The sequence below is a fragment of the Falco punctatus genome (assembly GCF_963210335.1).
Source record: "Falco punctatus genome assembly, chromosome: 4".
Taxonomy (NCBI): domain Eukaryota; kingdom Metazoa; phylum Chordata; class Aves; order Falconiformes; family Falconidae; genus Falco; species Falco punctatus.
Window position 1 is genome coordinate 17,814,885 of NC_137583.1, and position 18,960 is coordinate 17,833,844.

General features: G+C 44.5%; 1 protein-coding gene across 3 annotated transcripts in view; it reads left to right on the forward strand.

Annotated features, from left to right (window-relative positions):
• Positions 1 to 13,531, forward strand: part of LOC308062065 (monocarboxylate transporter 2-like) — a 57,676-nt gene extending 44,145 nt beyond the window's left edge. For all 3 annotated transcript variants that reach the window (XM_080382987.1, XM_080382988.1, XM_080382986.1), the window contains 2 exons: positions 929 to 1,804; positions 4,642 to 13,531. In XM_080382987.1, the coding sequence (XP_080239113.1) occupies positions 929 to 1,804; positions 4,642 to 4,934 (1,169 nt within the window). In that variant the 3' untranslated portion in view covers positions 4,935 to 13,531. The remainder of the gene's footprint in view (positions 1 to 928; positions 1,805 to 4,641) is intronic.
• The last annotated feature ends 5,429 nt before the right edge of the window (positions 13,532 to 18,960 follow it).

The window sequence follows — 18,960 nt, forward strand, 5'->3', positions numbered from 1 at the left end:
ATGATTTTTAGTCATTTTGATGGAGTTCTGAAAATTTAGCTTCTAAGGGAAGTACTGCATATCGTAGAAATGTTTGAAAAGAAGCCATCATTGTGTTCTAGTGCTCTCAAACAGGACCACAGAAAGTTGAGACCATCTCAGTGTTTGCTATCTCTGCCTTCAGTTTTCACCTGCGCAAGAGAAGCTGGCTAACTGAATTAGCAATGCAGATTTATAATGCCAATTTATATATCTAAATGCAATAAAAATAAATTTTAATTAAAAGAAACACTCTAGGGTCCTGTTTAATTAGCATCCTCAGTAGCTGTTTTGCTGTGTACTTGCAGACCTCTTCATCTTTTGCATCAGACCTGAATTGCTCACACCACCAAATTAGCAGCAGCTGAGAAGGGTGATGCTGTGCTCCACGCAGGTCTGTGTGCTCCACGCAGGTCTGTTTGCCCCGCGGCAGTGGTTGGCGCCCGCCGCCCATGGAGGGGGATGCCAGCCCCAGCTGCATCTGAGAAGGATGTGCTTTGGTGGTTAGCACTGTCCAAGTCAGCACAACCCTGCTCGAACTAGGAGTTGTCTTTTCTTTTTATATAGTTCCATCCTCGCCCCCAATACGGCTGCTGTTTCTGGATAAAACCAGCCAGCGTTCACTGCGGGTACAGTTTTGATTTATTCTAAAGCAACCTCTTTGTGCTAGGGTTGGCACTCGAGAGATTTGCAGTGCAAATTCTGACTGGAAGTGTCTTTCTGGGGTCTGGTTACCCAAAGGTGGCAGCCAGAAGCTTAGAGGGATATCTTGAGCAAAGTTTGCATCCAGACTATCATGTTGAAGAGGCACCAGTAGACCAGTTGTCTATGAATTTGCCTTAAACAATGAGCTGAGGATAAATGGGTCCAAAATCTTTGTGTATATCTCAACTGTTTTTCTCTGTTCCAGGATTCGGCCTTGCTCTCAACCTCCAGCCGTCAGTGATAATCATAGGGAAATACTTTTTGAAGAGAAGGCCCATCGCGAATGGCCTTGCTATGGCAGGGAGCCCCGTGATGCTTTGCACCCTGGCTCCTCTCAACCAGTTCCTGTTTGACAATTTTGGCTGGAGGGGAAGCTTTTTAATTCTTGGGGCGATTTTATTACACTGCTGTGTGGCAGGAGCTCTCTTCAGACCCATCGGGGCACCCACACCGCCAGTCAAACCCCAGGTGACTGGGAAAGGGAAGGATGCTCTGAAAGAAGAGGTCACTGAAGATGCCATGGAAATGGGTAGTCCCACCAAAGTCCCTATGGAGGACAAAGTGGAAGAGGAAGGAGGAAAGGCATGTTGTGAAAAGATCAATCAGTACCTTGATTTTTCCCTCTTTAAGCACAGAGGGTTCTTGATTTACCTGATTGGAAATGTGCTTATGTTCCTGGGGTTTTTTGCCCCCATTGTTTTCCTGGCACCCTATGCAAAGCACATCGGCATTGATGAATATTCAGCTGCTTTCCTCCTTTCGATCCTTGCAATCGTGGATATGATTGCTCGACCTACCACTGGCATCATTGCAAACAGCAAGTGGGTGAGGCCACAGATTCAATACTTTTTCAGCTTCTCCATTGCTTTCAACGGCACCTGCCACCTTCTCTGCCCGCTGGCTTCTGGCTACACGGGACTCGTCATCTACGCCATCTTTTTTGGCTTGGCCTTTGGGATGGTTTGTGCCATGCTCTTTGAAACACTTATGGACCTTGTGGGAGCTGCCCGGTTCACCAGCGCTGTTGGCCTGGTCACCATTGTGGAGTGCTGCACAATATTGCTGGGACCACCTATTGGAGGTGAGTCTTTTCTTCCTCTGCTTCCACTGGGTTATCGCTTATATTTAGACTCTTGCAAGCATGGTTTGCAAGAAGTGGTTCTAAATGTGTTTTCTCTGCTTCCCACGCACCATTTTTCCACTAGAAATTGGACAGGGAAGGCAAGTCCAGCATTTCCTCTTTACTCCCTTCCGTGTAGTCCTCCAGTTGAAGTCAGCAGTTTAGGGAGTGGTCTTGTAGTCCCTGATGCCTTCAAGCACTTGAACTGAACTTGCAGTCTGGGACCACCTGCAGCACCAAGAACCTTGCACTTCACACGACTCCTCCTGGAGACCCCTCCTGTTGCAAAAGGCTGGAGCCCACCACAATTTAAGCACAGTACACCACAGCAGTTCTTGTTGATTCAAACCTAAGCCTTGCTATCTGTCTCTAAGGCTCCGAGTACTTCCACTTATGGAGTTCAGTCATCGTAGTGCAACTGATGATTGATAGATTTAAGGCTGTTCCAAAAATACAAAAGAAGGTTTATTTTGGATGGTATGGTTTGAAATAGCAACAGGCAGAGAGCCTGACAATATTGACAGGGTCCCTGCTGACTATATTGAACCTCTGGCAGGGCTTACAGTCGTCTGAAGATAAGTGGGAGCGGTGATCTGTGATTTTAACAGCCTCCGCTGCTTTCCCTCTATAGCATGTGTTCACTTCTTTTTCTACAAGGAACACCCCACGTCTGGAAGACACCATATTTGAATCTGGAATTCGGCCTAAGTATAGTCCTTATCAAATCTGAGTTGGCAATGGATTAAATGACTTTATAGATGACATCCCCTCGGTGTATAGATACCATCCTGCCTATGTGCCCTGCTCTGCAATTTGCATTTCACCTGTATGCAAGCTTGAATAACTGCTTTGGAAACTGGCCGCCTTTAAGTATGCTGAAATATTTAGTTAGGTTGTTTGTGCTCTCTGGATTCAGATGTATAGAAGTTAAACTCTGCTAATTCTTTTGGACATGACAGTATCATAACATTTAAGGAACGCACAGAAAGGCAGCAGTTTAAACCCATTTCCTGGATTCAAACCGGAGATCTGGCGAATACTCTGCACGGCACATCTCGCTGAGCCATTTAATTCTTTGTATTACCATGTGGCTCATACAGTGTGACAGAAGCAGCTGTATCCTCTTGCTGTCTTGGAGATTCATTATTTAATTAATGACAAACAAAATAAAATACAATTTTAAAATGACCGTTTTCTGAATTATATAATTTTCTGTGTGGAAGATTAAGTTAATGACCAGAGACTGCTAATGAGGCTAAAACAGTTCTATGTAATAATCAGTAATATTAGTTTTGCTGCATATTAAAATGGTGGGGGAAACCCTACAAATTTATTGGTTCTTTGGCATTTTAATAACCTACTGCAGGGTTCTGCTTTAATGAACTAAGTAAATTGTTCCCAGTGTGTTTTATGACTTTATCTTACTCTCAAAGGAAAAGAGGCAAGACTGTCCTACTGTTGAATTTTCCAATACTCATTAAAATTCTCATTGAAACCTATTTAGGAGACCTCTAGGTCATCCTGATTAGCAGAGGAGGAAAAAATATTGCAATTAGCATTTGGCTGATGTTTCACCAGTAACGTGAAAAACACAGTGCATTGAAAATGGTGTACCAAGACATCCAGGAATGATTCAGGAAGAACTGCTGGGCAAAACCAGTTAAAAAGCATTTTTTTTGTCATCAAGAAATTTATATATTTGGTGACCATAAACCCCCATGTCAGTGTAATGCAGTGGAATAATTAATCATCAGCTTTTCAGCATTAGGGGTCAGTCAGGAAGTAATTAAAGGTCCCTCTCTTTAAGGAGGGGAACATATTCCAAGAAGTCAGGGAGCTAATGGATGATGGGCCACTTTCAAGGAGGACTAACTGTACTGCGAAGGCCAGGTTAGGACTGGGTCTTACTTTAATTAGGATCTGGGATGTTAAGAATGGTGTGTTTTGCACCAGTAAATGGGAATTAATGCTCAGGATCATAATCCCAATAAGATTTGCATTACATTTTGACATAATGGAGAACAGTGACATTTCAATTAAGCCGTCTCCCTTCAGTTACTCTGTAACTCCGTAGCAGAGGCATTAACCTTTGAGAGGAACCTGTCACATTTGTCTTGGCATTGAAATTGTCTGACATTGACAGCATCATCTTTGCTTTCCCTGGAACGAATGTTTTCCAGTTCCGCGCAGTGCCCTTTCATCTTCAGATCACGAGTATAAATGCAGAAGGGGCAGCGGTGAGCCCCCTCTAATGCTGGTGAGTGAACCGGGGTGGAATTGATTGGAGGGTCTTTGTCAAGAGTCTTGAGATGAGACCCAGTGGGTAGGTGCCATCGCAGGAAGGTCTTCCTGAAAGCTGTCGCTTCTGTTGGCAGCCTGAGGACTACCAGGTGGAATGGACATCCTTGTAGGTGATCACTGAGTCAATGCAAAGGCTGTCTGCAGAGTCTCTGGTCAGAGGGCTCGGTTTCTGCATGGAAAAAATAGGTGTGCCTGAAAAGTCCAGACTTTGCAATGTAGGTTCTCTGTTCCCTTCTACTTCACTGTACAAATTATTGGTAGTATCACCAGTATCAACGTTAACTACCCACAGGCTATATGGTGGAGCACATGTGAAGTATTTGCAGGATCAGAGTATTTGTGCAAGAGATCAAGAGAATGTCATGTCTTATTTTATCCTGAAGCCACAGGGGTGTCCTTATGTATTTAGGATCTGAAAACACAATATTCTTGCCTTCATCTCTAAGTTTCTTTTTTTTTTTTCTTTTTTTTTTTTTTCTCTAATATATGTTTTACAGGAACTCTTATTGATACCTTTGGGGACTATAAATATATGTTCATTAAATGTGGAGCTGTGATGGTCCTGGCAGGAACCTTCCTGTTCATCATGAATTATTATAATTATCGTATGCTTGCCAAGGAGGAGAAGGAAAGAAAGGCAAAGGAAGAGAATCCTAAACCTGTAAGGACAGAAAATGAAGGCAGAAATAGCTGGAACAAAGAAACCACACGGGATGGGCCTGAGCTGGAACCTTTGAGCAAGGAACAAGAAGGACTAAAGGAGGAAGTGAATGGCATAAATGAAGTTTAAACCTGTTCTTGTGGACTGAACGGGAAATTGCTTCTGGATTGCTTAAGTGAACACCAGCTGCAAAATCACACTAGGTTTTTAAATTTTGCTCTGTGCTCTGCCATGTGCAACCTCTTCTTTGTTGCAGGAGAAAACTAGAACAGAAACAAGTCTAGCTTCTTATAAAGTGTTGGGACACAGTGCAGTATCCATTTGTATACCAAAGGTCCTGCAAGATTTTTCTTTCCATATTTCCCATTTCCCAGAAGGGGCTGAGTAAGGGTGTAGCTGACACCCTACTTCTATTCCCTCTGCTGCAGCTCTACTCAGTGAAAAGGCCAATGGCCATCGGAGTCAATGCAGAGCACTTCCAGCAGCCTGAATGGGCTTTGTATTGAGTACTGTGGTGGCTAGATTTTCTCACTGTGCTATCAAAACTCTTTGATTGCAGTCTCGGAATTATCCCAGGGATTTGGTGCTGCCTTCCACTTGCAGCTGCACCGTGACTTGCACCTCTGTCTCATGGAAATGTAAAATAGACCTTATACTCACCTTAAATACAAGATGAGCGTGCTGCTTGGCAGCAAGGCAACCTGTCCTTGTGGCTGGAACATGTTAGGAAGGAACTAACTTGGGGTGGCTCATCATGGCTTGACCAGGGACTTTCTCAGAGAATTCTGCATTTAGCAAAATCTCTTGAGAAAGGTGGCATTATGTGGGGGGCCAGCACAAGGCTGACATGCTATAGGAGCCCTTCTTCCATGTCTTTTGTCTGTATGAGGCAGAAATTTGGCCTTAAAGGGCTTAAAATTTGGTCTATGTTCAAACACTGCAAATTCTTTAAAATTTTTCTTAGGGGGCTGCAAAGTCCTTATTATCCAACATCTGAGCACCTTACCATTTTTAGTGTGTTTTTTCTTTACAACATCCTGGTGTGGCAGTAACCCCTGTTACTTTTAATTAATTCATTGTACAAATGAAGAACTGAGGCGTGGAGGAGCTACAGGTATCATTGCATCAGTGAATAGAGCTTAGCCATGCCAGAGCTGAAATGGGATCCTCTGCCCCACATGAGGTGCCTGAAAGCCCTACTGAGCACAGGTATCCCTGTGCTAGAAGACAGAAAATGCCATGAATAGTCCTGCATTAACCATAGCCCTCTCTGCAGCACTGCCTGCTTACTTTGTGCTTTATATTACTCAGAATTAATGATTTTAAACACTGTCTCAGAGCTGTGACCTTGTGCCATATTTTTATAATCTGGTTAAGTTGCATACAGCCTGGAGGGAATCCATACCCAGCTGCCTCCCTCTGGTTTGGGCTGGGTTAGGGACCTCCCTGTTGTTGGCACCACAGTACCTGGTGGTCTCATGTCGTCTTGTATGAAATAAAGTTTCTGCAAGTCAGTGATGCAGAGCTGGAGCTGAGGCTACGTGAGAGGCTCTCATCCACTGGTGATAATTTTTTTGCTGGGAAGATCTGGACTCTGACAGCAAGCCCTGATGTATTTTATAATAAGCAGCTGTTGCCCAAGAGCCCTGGATGCTGAGCATGGCATCATGCAGTTGAATTATGAGCCTTTTGTGGATTTGGCTCCAAGTGACTAGATAAAAACAAGGATTTTTCAGGCAGATACCCAAATCCAAAGCTAACACCAGTCCAAAGGCTAGGTCTCCTTTTTCTTTGCTTCAATGGTACCATTATGTGATCGGACGGTATTTTTTCATGACTTTGTCACTAAGGAACCATACCAGATTATCACTTATGAAGAATGGCTTGTAAAAATACTTTCATAAATACACTATTCTCTTAAACTTAGATCATTTGTATCTTCTTGTACAAAACCTTTTCTGTGAAATCTTTTGTTCCACTAAAGAGTAATGATCTTTGGCTATTGACTTCAGTAGGACTTACATTTTATCCTTACAAAGTATCTTGTTTTTTTCTCTGGAAAAAAAAATATCTAGACAATATACTTAGGCTTTTGTTGCTGTGTTTTTGTTACTCTGTCAAATACATCTATAGTATTTCAGTAAAAAAGGCATTGATAGAAAGTCCTGAACATTTTCCAGTATGCATTCTGGAAACTCTCACATACATAATAATAATATTTTTAAAAAATGAAATTAGTTTACATTTTTCTATTGTGATCTGTAGGGTAATGCTGCCTTTTTGTTCAGTAAGGAATTTATCCTCATAGGATTTCTAGCCCTGTCTTCATGTACATGGTAACACAACTCTTGGTCTTACCCTCTTATTCCAGGACACCACCAGGAGCATCTTGCCACACAGTTTCATTGACATTTTTAGTTGTCTGGGCCACCCTGACTCACATCTCTAGCTGTGTGGACCCATGAGTCCGAAAGCAGTGGAGAATGACCTGGCAAGGATCTAATAAGATGATTTTCATACCTTCCCACCAGGTCGTATCAATTAATTCTAGGAACAGCGACCCAGATCCCCAGCTGTCCTTACGGCCGGAGCTGATGCTAAGGCTCTTTGTCTAGCAGAAACCCAAAGGAGGCTTTTTAAATCATAAAACTTTGTTAATACATTTTCAATAAAAAGGCTTTCTGTTCAGCTGTCTATGAAAATCCTCTGGAAAAGGGACACCTTTGTTAAACTGTTCCTGAGGACAAAAAGTGCTACATTGGATACGAAATTCTTTACAGCTTCAAGAAGTTTTCTAACATTAAGCAGCTACATCATTTAACCTACTCAACCTCCTGTCATAGAAACATATACTGTCTTTAAGATTATGGCACTATTTCTAGCACATAGGAAGCCAGACTATTTTACAAATACAATGCATTTTACAAATACAATTTTGGTGATTATAGCTGGTTTTCAGTGGTGGGTGGCCTGCCTCTTCCCTGTTACCCTGCCTGCTGCCCCCACCAAAGGTTCAAACCTCTGAGCATAGATCTTACTCATCATTGCAGCAAAGCAATGCCAGATAACTGTGTAGTTTTAAGCATGTGAGTAGCCCTAGAAATGCTTTGCTGAATCAAATCCTGTGGATTCAACACCTTGCAGGCTCAAGCTGTAATCCAGGCTTGGAAAAATCTCAAACTTTCCTAAGAACATTTTCAGTTATTAAAAATGACTGGTGCAATATGAAATATCCATTAGAAAAAGCTCTTGTGAAGGAGCAGAAGCTGCCTCTGCATCTAATTTAGTGATTTGTGTGGCAAACTGAACATAATATTCATATTTACATGCATGGTTAAGTCTGGAAAGCACCTGTGTGGGAAAGTCAAGAGATGTGAGTGTTGTACCATAAACACATGCACTAGGCACATGGGGCATATTTGGGATATCAGACATGCAAGGATGATATTTAATAATTGCACTCCAATGGAAGTATTAGCAGTCTTTTATATTTCATTAGCTTGTGACCTTATTAGAAGCAATTGCCCATTGTTTCCAGGGTTGCTTGGACTTCTGCAAGAGCCTGATTTTGATGCTGAAGCATCATTTCTAACAACCACAGAAGAAGCCACCAGACCATGCAGCAGCACAGCCCTGCCTGCAACCGTGGTCTGCTGGTGAGGCACGAGTGCTGTTCGATGGGCAGGTGTGACAAGTACCATGGATTGGATTTAGATGTATTCCACGTGCTCATTTCTTATGGTTCCTCTCACTTCTTCCCTCCCTATGTTTAGCTTTTCTGATTGAAAGGACTGGAAGAGGAATCTAAATATTTCAACACTTACTCTGAAGTGGCAAAATTTGTACACCTGCCTCCCTCCCTTTGTAGCAGAATGATAAAGCTGTGAGTGTGCCACATGATGGAGTGCTACACTACTAAGAGGAGACATCTTTTGGCGTCACACATTGTGCCAGGTGCTGCTTTGCCACGCACAGCATTGTCTTGGCCTGGGAAAGGAGCAACACAGACTGCCCGAGAGCAGGGCTGATGGGCAAGGCTGGGGGACACAGCTCTGCGAGGTCAGCTGTAGATTTAAGCTCAAAGAACAGTTTCAGTGCTTTTTATTTTCTACTGTTAATGAAAAACTGTATGAAAACTTTCATGTAGCCACAACAGCGCCCGTACCCAGCACTTAGGGAAGAGAGTATAAAACCAGGCTGCCTTACGTGAGCACAGGAGGCTGCCGTCTTCAGTCTTGTAACCATTCCTGGTGGGTATTTCTGCTGCTCGTGGCTGTCCTCCACATCTGGCACACGGAGGGGCTGCAAAAGGAAAGGATAGTCACTGGCGGTATGTGCAGCAATAGAGCAAAACATGTCCTTTTCCTAAAGGAATGAACCATGTTCAGAAAGTGCAAAACACACGAGGAGACCAGAGAAGTCTGGAACCACGGATGAGTAGAGGTGACTTGGCAGTAACTGTGTTAAAAACAAGCAAGCAATCAAACAAAAAAATGAAGTGCCAACCTATATGTTTGAAATATGCAATCATTTTAGACAGCGCAAGAGATTATTCAGAAGGACAGTTCCTGTGGCAGCTGACATCAAATTTATTTGGCTGCGTTCAGAAAACACCTGGTAGACAATACAGGTGCATTCAGATTATATTAAGGAATGAATTTATAAGGCGACTTTTCTGCCCTCTGCGGTGACGGTGACATTGACTATAAAATAGTACTATTTAGACTTATCAGAACCCTGTGAGGGTGCTTTGATGAGTGACATTCACAACTGTCAGGAAAGCTTCCCACAACGGCAGTGCAGCTCAGAAACAGAGACATGATCTACCGTCTGCTTTGGCACTCGCGAAGGTATCGCTGTGCTTGTCTTTGTGTCTGGAGAGAGCCTCGTTTACACCCTGATACCAAAAACCTGAACCTGTATAGGTAAATGGGATCTTCTATGTCACCATGGTCAAGACCCTGCTATAACAAGTTAACAGCATCATATAATTTTCTTTTAAAAAACGTACAACCCATTGTCCTGTGGATCCAAACACCTGTGACATCTGTGCCTTCCACTTTGGTGTGTCTGCAGAGGGCGAATCTCCACATGTTCAACAGCCCAGATGTCTAAGAGAGGCTTAGACAGACATAATCCTACGTGGTTTGAGATACCCAAGCCCTTAGCCCATCGATCAAACAGTTGAAGAGGATATGTATGTAAGGAAAATAAATTATGTTCCCTCCCTCCAAAAAGGCATAAATTTGAATGATATTTAAAAATAACCTGTCTTTTTTTTTTTTTAGTATTTATTTGTTTGTTTATATGTTACTACTTTCTGAAACATGCTGCACATCTCAACTTTCGTATTACTGATGCGTTTGGACTGAAAATGCTTCCTTTCATGACTTCCCTTCCTTTCCTCTTTTTAACCACCTTATTCAGACACACTAACTTTACACTGAACTTGGCTGTCATAGACTGCATGTTTTCCCCTATTCCAACATTTTTGAAACACTGCAAAGTCATTTAGGAATTGCAGATCATATTTTAGTCAGAAATTCAAGATGCAATTTTCCTGGACAGGCTAAGAAACCTGTTCCAGTGCAAGCCAGACAGGAAAAGCTTCGGAGGAGCAGCACCATGCCTCTTGCAGCAGTGACCAGGCAATTCATGGACAGTCCAGCCCACACACCGAGGTTTGTACCCTCCACATATAACAGTCCTTGCCGGTGCTCAAAAGATGCATTTACATTTTGATTTCTCAGAATTCACAGGTAACTCAGTGACAGATATTTGGCCATAAGTGCCCAAGGCTGTCCTGGTCAGCTGTCTTTTGCAAACTGAACACGGCAAAGGATGCCCTCGTCGGTGACTTCGTGTCCAGCACTGCAGGAACTGCTTCTCTGCAAAGGCTTATTAACCTAATCACACCAGAAGCTTTCATTTAGCTGAATTAGTGTTTCCCAGCCGGTGCTGTGGGAAAGGCTAAAGGCAGTCCCAGCAGGCCAGCACATAGGTTAAAGCCTTTTGGTGAATACAGCTCTGGTTTGTGTCTTACCTACTAAAGCACACGCGACCAGCAGATTTTAGGAGGGGTAAGAAGGAAATACATCTGCTGCTACAAAGGCAGCTGAGAAGTATCTGGTACTGGAAAGGATGGGGGTGTCCCTCATGCATACACAGGACAGAGTCCTGCCCCTTGCCCATAGGAGCCGAAGTCTACTATCAAAGTTTGACTTTCAAAGTTGATAGTCTTCAAACTATCTGATAGTCCTAACAGTGCAAACACCTCAGCTTCTACAGCTCATAATCACACCATGATCACCCCTCTGAATGGTCCATTTTTCACTGCCAACTCTCCAGCTCATGAATTTCTTATCTTTCACACCAGACTACATTCATAGGAAGAGAAACACAGAGAAACACAGGCTTCCCGTAGGATCTCCAGAGTTTTTTAGAATTCTGTCGCATAGTGTCCCACCAAAACTGTGTTCCATGAAGAATTTCCCACCTTCTGTGGGAAATTTGCTGTTTCAAGTAGGCACCAAACAAGAAATGTGCTTCTACACTTTCCCAATCAAATCCATCGGCTTCTCTGCAGGGAAAGATATCCATTCGCCAAAGGCATCAGCTTCAAGGTCTAATTCTGACTAATCTCAGACACATCGGATTCCTTATGTATCCTGGATTCCCTTTGATGTGCAAAGCAGAGCCGTTCTGTGCCTGCTGCTAGCGACAGCTGAACTGGTACAACTGAAATGAAATAGGGACAAGCACTTCCCTCGTACTGCAGGGCTTGGCGTTCCCTTTCGGGACGAATGAGATTCTTAAGCAGTTTTTAATCAGTATGTAATCAACCTCAGACATTAGTTATGCCATCTGATCACAAAGCACAACTCCAGAGAGAGATCTTTAGAATATCTAGGAGGATCCATGCATTATTAAGTGAAAAAAACACAGACTCTACCTACCACCCATTAATACTATGTATAATAAGTGCTTGTTGAGCAAACTTGCCAAGTCTAATTGTTCTCCCAGCAGACTGTGGGGTGGGTTTTTTTGGCACTTCTACAAGTCTAATGGAAACCACATCTGGCCTGCTTCTGCATGGGGAAGGAAGTTTCTTTGATGTGCTTCAGAGTTCTGAGATACAATCATAGACTCATAGAATCATTTAGGCTGGAAAAGACCTTGGAGATCATCAATTCCAACCGTTAACCCAGGACTGCCAAGCCCAGTGCTAAACCATGTCACCAAGCACCACATCTGTGCATTTTTTAAATACCCCCAGGGACGGTGACCCCACCATTTCCCTGGGCAGCTCGTTCCAGGGCTTGGCCACCCTTTCCATGAAGAAGTTTTTCCCAGTCCCCAACCTGAACCTCCCCTGGCACCACTTGAGGCTGTTCCCTCCTGTCCTGTCGCTTGTCACCTGGGAGAAGAGACCGATATCCCCCCCCGCCCCGTCAGGCATCTGCAGAGAGCGATCAGCCCCCCCAGCCCCTCCTCTCCAGGCTGACCCCCCCCCAGCTCCCCCCACCCCCCCTCAGCCTTGTGCCCCAGCCCCTGCCCGGCTCTGGACACGCTCCAGCCCCTCAGGGTCTGGCTGGGGCTGAGGGGCCCAAACCTGAGCCCCGGCTCCGAGGGGCGGCCGCACCAGCGCCCAGCGCAGGGGGACGGGCGCTGCCCTCTCCTGCTGGCCACGCTGCTTCGGACACCAGCCAGGTGCCGCTGGCCGCCTTGGCCAAGAGATAGCCCCTACCCTGTGTGCAGGGGCATGCACCGGTGTCCCAGCCTCGCTCCAACAGATCGGAGGGAAAATCCACGAGCTAAAGCCTTGCACACAGAGACTGCATTCCTCGGCGATGTCAGGATCGATGTGTTAAAAGGCTGCGAGTCGCTCAAATCTGGTGGCAAGAGGGATCCTCAAAGCATCTTTGATGGTGCTGGGTGGGTCTTAGCCAGGGGCCAGCCGCAATGTGAAGTGTGAAGGTTGCTCCTTGCAGCGCTCGCTCCGGACCCCAGACCACAGCTGGGGACTGAGGGGGCAGCCCAGCTTGCTCTCCATGGCTGGGCTTTCCTTTTTACTCTTCCAGGCAGGACAACCCACACAAAGAAGTTTGTTCACAGGTCATGACCTGGGACACAATATATGATGATTCATATTTCTACTTTCTTTGCATGTTTGAGGGTTTTTTTTGAGATCTCTTAGTGTTACTCCCAAAAGTCAACTTAACCCTGAGATTGTAAGTATCTATGTGGAATGATTTTTTGAGCACATGTGCTCCTTCATGAGATGTGTTCTCCAAAAAGTCTGTCAAAAGTCTGTTGGACAACAGTGCTAGTGGTTTGATATGGGCAAGGTGAATGGGTCCTCATGGCTCATCCAAGAAGTTAATAAAGACAACTGTGCTAATTAATTAAGACCAGAACCAAAACCTCCCTGCTGCTCAAAGGGTAGGCTACAGCCATGTTGGGCTTTTCCTGCATGGAGTGGAACCGTGTCATCTATATTATGATACTTAAACAGAGGTCTACAAGGAGGAACCATCATCTCTCTAAAGATAAGCCTCCATTTGGAGACCTCCATCATTGGATTAATTTAGAAAATCAAAAATATCCAGAAGGCTGGTGTCTTTCTTACTAAGCTGAACATTTTAGAAAACAGCCTGACTGTTTGGGTTTATCTTTTCTCTTTTTGATAGCAAACCATTGCCAAACTTTTTTTTTTTTTTTTTTTTTTTTTTTTTTTTAAACAAAAAAGATAGTGAGTGCAGTGGCTAGAAATATATTGAACTACTTTACCCACTAGGGACTTACCTCTTACAGATATCCTTCAAAATACAGTATTGCGTAGTACATTCCAGTATGAAACCTGAGGGTTTAATGAAATCATGATTTCAGCTCTCAGCCAGAGAAGATAGTAATTATACATTGTATAAATAGAAATGCAGCAAAGCAGCTTTGTAATTACAGTGTAACTAAGCTGTAGCTAATTTACTTGTATTCTGAAGTGCATCTGAATTTAGCAATTAGAGCCAGTACATGATGAAACACTTTTACCTTCACCAATGCCAATATATGTACCAATACACTTACCTTCACACTGTGCATTATTTTTCACTCGTATCTACCATGAACCTAGATTTTTTCCAGGGATTAATGACAGGCTGCAAGAAGTTGATAGCCTGAAGTTCAGCAGAGAGCCATTAAACTGGCCTGGTCATTAATCCCTAGAAAATACCCTGCACCAAGGTTGTTATAAGGTGAATATGGAAAATAACTTTCCCCTCATGTTGACTTTTGTCTCGGCTGACATGACTTTGACAGTGTGTAGAAACAACACCCCAAATGCAAGTGACTCCCTCTCCCTTGTGTTTGGGTGGGCTGGATGCTGACAGGATGAATGCTCCCGAAGTTCACCCTTGCACATCACTGAGGGCTGCCAGTAGAAGACCCTGAAGAGATGGCTGGTATTGCTGCAAGTCTGTCTTAGCCACAGCTGTCTGACAATGCTTGGAGGGTAATTTTAGACTGAGCCTCCATTTTCTGAAATGTGTAGTTCCAGCTTCTCTGAGCTGAGAAACAACACTGGCGGCCAAGTAAAAATATCCATTACCAAGGGAATATGTAAAAACACTGTTTCATCAGTCATCCTGCTCACACGACTCCCTCCCAGAACTGAGGGTGGTAATGAAAGTAATTTAACATACATCTATAATTAATTTACTACATTCTTCCTGCTGATGGCAATCATCTTACCTAGGAAAGTTCATGAAATGGATCTTAATGCATAAAAATGGAGACAGAAAAGTGTTAAAGGCAGCTAAATGTGGTTTACTTCTAAGCATGTCAGCAGTTAAGCACTGTTTGGAGAAAAGTTTTCGGGCTGATTTAGCAGGAGCTATTACCTGTGAGAAATGATGGCGAGCACAGAAGCTGAGCGGAGCTTTCCCCTCAACTCACGCAGCTTGCGAGCACGGAGCAGAGCAGCAAGTCTTTGCTCCTAGAGGGGCTCCTGTTTTGCATAACGTGAACAGAAATATGAGTGGAGCTTCAAAGAGGCTTTGCAGAAGGGGGCAAAGCTGCTGGCCAGTTAGAGGCAGCACCCGGGACGTGAACTGCACCAGCTCATGGCTGTTAGCCTAGTGCTGTTCTAAGCCATGAGCCCAGGTCCAGCTGGAAAGACAACTTTGGCCAATGTGCAAAGCATCCAGATGTGCAGCTGTGCCCAGGCGCTCTGTGCACCGTGCATGCACTTATCTGTGCACACCTTGCATGCATAGAGCAGGTATTATACGTACGTGACAGATCCGATGCAGATCCACCAATGAGCCCTACACTCGGATGGGCTGGTGCCTCCTACTCTCCCAATACCTCTGTGCTCCTAGAGCAGCAGAGCACCACTTGGGACTGTCAGCCTGATAGGAACTCATGTCATACACTTAGCTACAGACCATGATCTGCACTTCTCAGAGACCCTGCTTTAAAATGCAGGTCATGACATTATGGCTTCAATATGAGCTGGAAAACCTAGAAGAGCAGAACCTCATGACAACAAATACTTCAACAGTCCTGCAGCAGCGATATAAATATGCATATAAATAAGTAAGAAGGCTTTTAGGTATGTTTTCCATCACTGTGACCTCCAAATGCCTGAGTACAGTAGCCTTACATGGATGGGGGTCAGAGGAGGAAGAGCCATCCCTCCCTTTGGTGCCCCCTGCAAGATGGAGCACAGCCTGTCCTGCCTGCACTGCAAGGGGGAAAGAAAACCCTGCACGGCAAACATCACTGCTCTGGTGGAAGACCCCCAACCAGCACAGAAGTTGGGCAATTCTTCCATTCTGCTATGCCTGCTACTGCAGGAGAGCCCATCGAATGGACACTTGGTCCCTGTAGCCAGGACTGCTCATTGCAAGTGTGGCTGGAAAAGGAGGATCTCCCAGTAAGGCTTAGCGTGATGCATTTTTTGCTGCTTCCTCCGAGTGCAAAGCTGTTGACTGGCTTCTCCTTAATGGCAGAACGAGCAGGATGTGTCAGGCCCGTGCTGCCGGAGAGAGGCATGGATCAGCCTAAGGGGCCGTACAGACGGCAGCGAGTTGCTGCAGGAGTTTTGTTGCCCATTGACTGTCACGCAGTTCCTCATCACAGGGCAACAAACGCTTTCAGTGCTGGCTGTTGGAGCCATAAGAAGAACAGCCGGTGGCAAAATGTAAAAAAATGGCTCGGAAGCCAGCAGAAAGCATTCAGAGTTGCTTTGAAATGCTGGGGTGTGAGCCCTGAATACCTGCTTTTCACAGTGCGCTGATGGCAGGCACCTGGGAAAGCGTCTGCCCCACTAAAACCCTATTAGGGAGCTTCCTCTGCATAGGTTTGTGCTCCCAGTTTATGCTGGCATGAGCATGGCTGTTTGCCCTACCCTCCTGGGAGAGCCTCCAGAAGCCCCTGCCCAGCCTGGCCCTGCCCAACTCATGGCATGAACTACTGTGTTGGGCAAGACCTGCACACCTTCTTCTCTTTAACACCAAAGTGACATTAAAACCAAAAAAACCCTATAATAAATCCGTTCATTATAGACATTCAGAAAATTTCAGGACACAGGCACCCCATGAAAAGGCTGAGACCTGCCATGGCTTGCGGGTGGATGGGACTTGCCACCCCTCTCTGGAGGAGCAAGGTCTCTTCTTCTTGTAGGTACTTGCCACTAGTGAGGCACTGCTGCAGGGGACAACCCTGCTTTTGCCAACATGGAAATATTTCAGCAAGAGGCAGAAAAAAAGAGATTCTCTGGGCTGGAAGCACAGTCTGAGGAGTATAGCTCTATCTCCATCCAAAATATGGACATTGGTTATGGCCGCACAGAGGTCAGTGAGGAGCACGGGGTGAGCCACTGTCCCTGGCCAAGCTCCACTACCAAGTGAGAGATGCCTTAAGACATGCTAATTACAGAGATTTTCAAATGTGAGGAACATCAGAGGGATTGCACTCACCTAAGAAAGGGGATCTTAGTGGTGCGGTTGATGGGAGAATTATACCAGTGTTGGACACTTAAAGACAAAACCAAACCCTCCCTTTCTATAAATTCCCATATTGCTCAGCTTGGCTCCTTCCCTCTGCATTACGGTTATGTGCTGATTGGGTGTTTCTGTCTTTCCCTGCAGTGGTTGTGGTTTTGGTGATAATATTATTAGCTGTTGTTGTAAGATGCTCGGCCAGGGAATAGATCACGGGGTGTTAGCTGCTGTCTGGGCAGAATGAAAATTGCTCGGGATGAGAAGGATGTGATAGGCAAAGCATCTTTGAATGAACTGTGCTAGATCAATCTGAAATATTCTTAATCATATCTTCTTTAATTAAGGAAAGGAAAAAAAGAAGCCTGTTTCAAAGGACAGTGATGGATGAAATAATTTTCTGAAGTTTGTAGACTTTTCTCTCTATATTTACGCAATATTAATCAGCAAATGTTATTAAGCAATGATTGCTAATGTTATTAAGCAACGATTGCTAATGGAACATACAAAAATATACAGCAGTGCTGCGTGTTTTATCAGCTAATAAAAGAAAGCCCTTAGATTAAGGATGTGTGAGCATATATAATCACATAAATGATGCGCTGAATGTGTGGTTTCTGTTTCAGTGACTTGTCAGCATTATGTAGAACACAAATATGTACAGTGATGGAAAAAGCAATAGTATTGTCACTATTAGTCTTGCAGCTTGAGAACAAATTAGTGGGTTTAGGTACAGCACAATCCAGAGGGACATGACTTGCCTGAGAAATCCAATATTATATAGCCCTTTGGAGTACACAATGCTCATCATTTTTGTCTAGTTTGAAATGTGGATTCCATCTTTCCTCCTGGTTCCTATGAGTGATGGCTAAAAGGTGTCTAATTTTCCCAATTGCGCTTTCAAAGACCCTGCCTGAGAAACCAGAAAACATGAACCAGGCACTAACTGACCGGTGCACATTTGAGCAAGAGTTGCTTTGCTTTCTGACTGATGGCATAAGTGTGTGCTTTGCTTGGCGAGGAGTTGTATTTTCATTTCGGAGAGGAACCATCCTTTTTTCTTCCAAGGAAATAATGTATTTTCTTCTTAATAGCACTGCAAATATTATGCATGAAAGGCCATCATTTTTTTTTTTTTTTTGTTAGAACTAGGAAGAAAACGATTTCAAACAAACAGAAATTACTTCACTTCTGGCTTTTACCTCTCCTTTTCCCACCTTTTCTCCTTCCATCAGTCATAGGAAAAACAAGATCAGACGCCACAGAGAAAGTAAAAAGAAAACAGGTATTCAACAGATAATAAAAAAGAAACAATGGCTTTGAATCAGAATCTAAAATATTCTGTAAAGATCTAAAATCAATGCTTTCCTTTTTAATCCAAACAATTTCACGTTCAGAAACCCAACACTGCTCCAAGAGACGCACAGCAGCGGCTGCTTAGCGAGAGAAAAGACAGGCTGGTGTGTTATTTAAAGGTGTGTGTGTGGGGAAATAGAATCCGGGCAAACTGTCCCCCTGCCGTGGGTGGCGGTGCTGGCAGTGGCACCCGGGAGGTGCCCCCCCCCCCCCCCGCCCCCAGCAGGGGTGGGCGCGTTCCGGCAGCAGCCGCTAGAGATCAGCCTTGCCCCGCTCTTGGGCGCCCGCTGCGCCCCTCGGGCTGCCGCCGCCTCGCTCAGCCCCCGCCGACCTCTGCCTTTGCACATCCGACCTGTTCGTTTCTTTCTTTCTTTTGAACATGCATCCTCTTTCCACTGCATTTTCAGGTTCCCTGTGCTTTTTTCCCCCGTCACTTTCACCTTGGGTGGCACTAATTAGCCAGCTTCACTATAGATGCGTTTTCTTGCAGAGAAATATTATGCGTTTCTCTGCAGCAGAAATGCAGAACTCCCTCTCTTTCCCCAGGCTGTTTGCTTTGGTTTAGCTGTTTCTTGTATACTATGATATAAACTTTTAGAGTTTTGTTTCCCCCCTCTCTTCTTCCCCCCACTCCCTCAACTCCTATCTGTTGTCAGACAACAGGTTTGCTTGACATTTTCCTTTCTTAAATGCACGCAGATATGGGAAGTGGGGATACAAACAGACAAAGAAACAAAATATTTTACTTTTCTGCAAGTGTACTCCCGTCCCAACGCACTGCCTGCTCTCTGAGCTTGGAG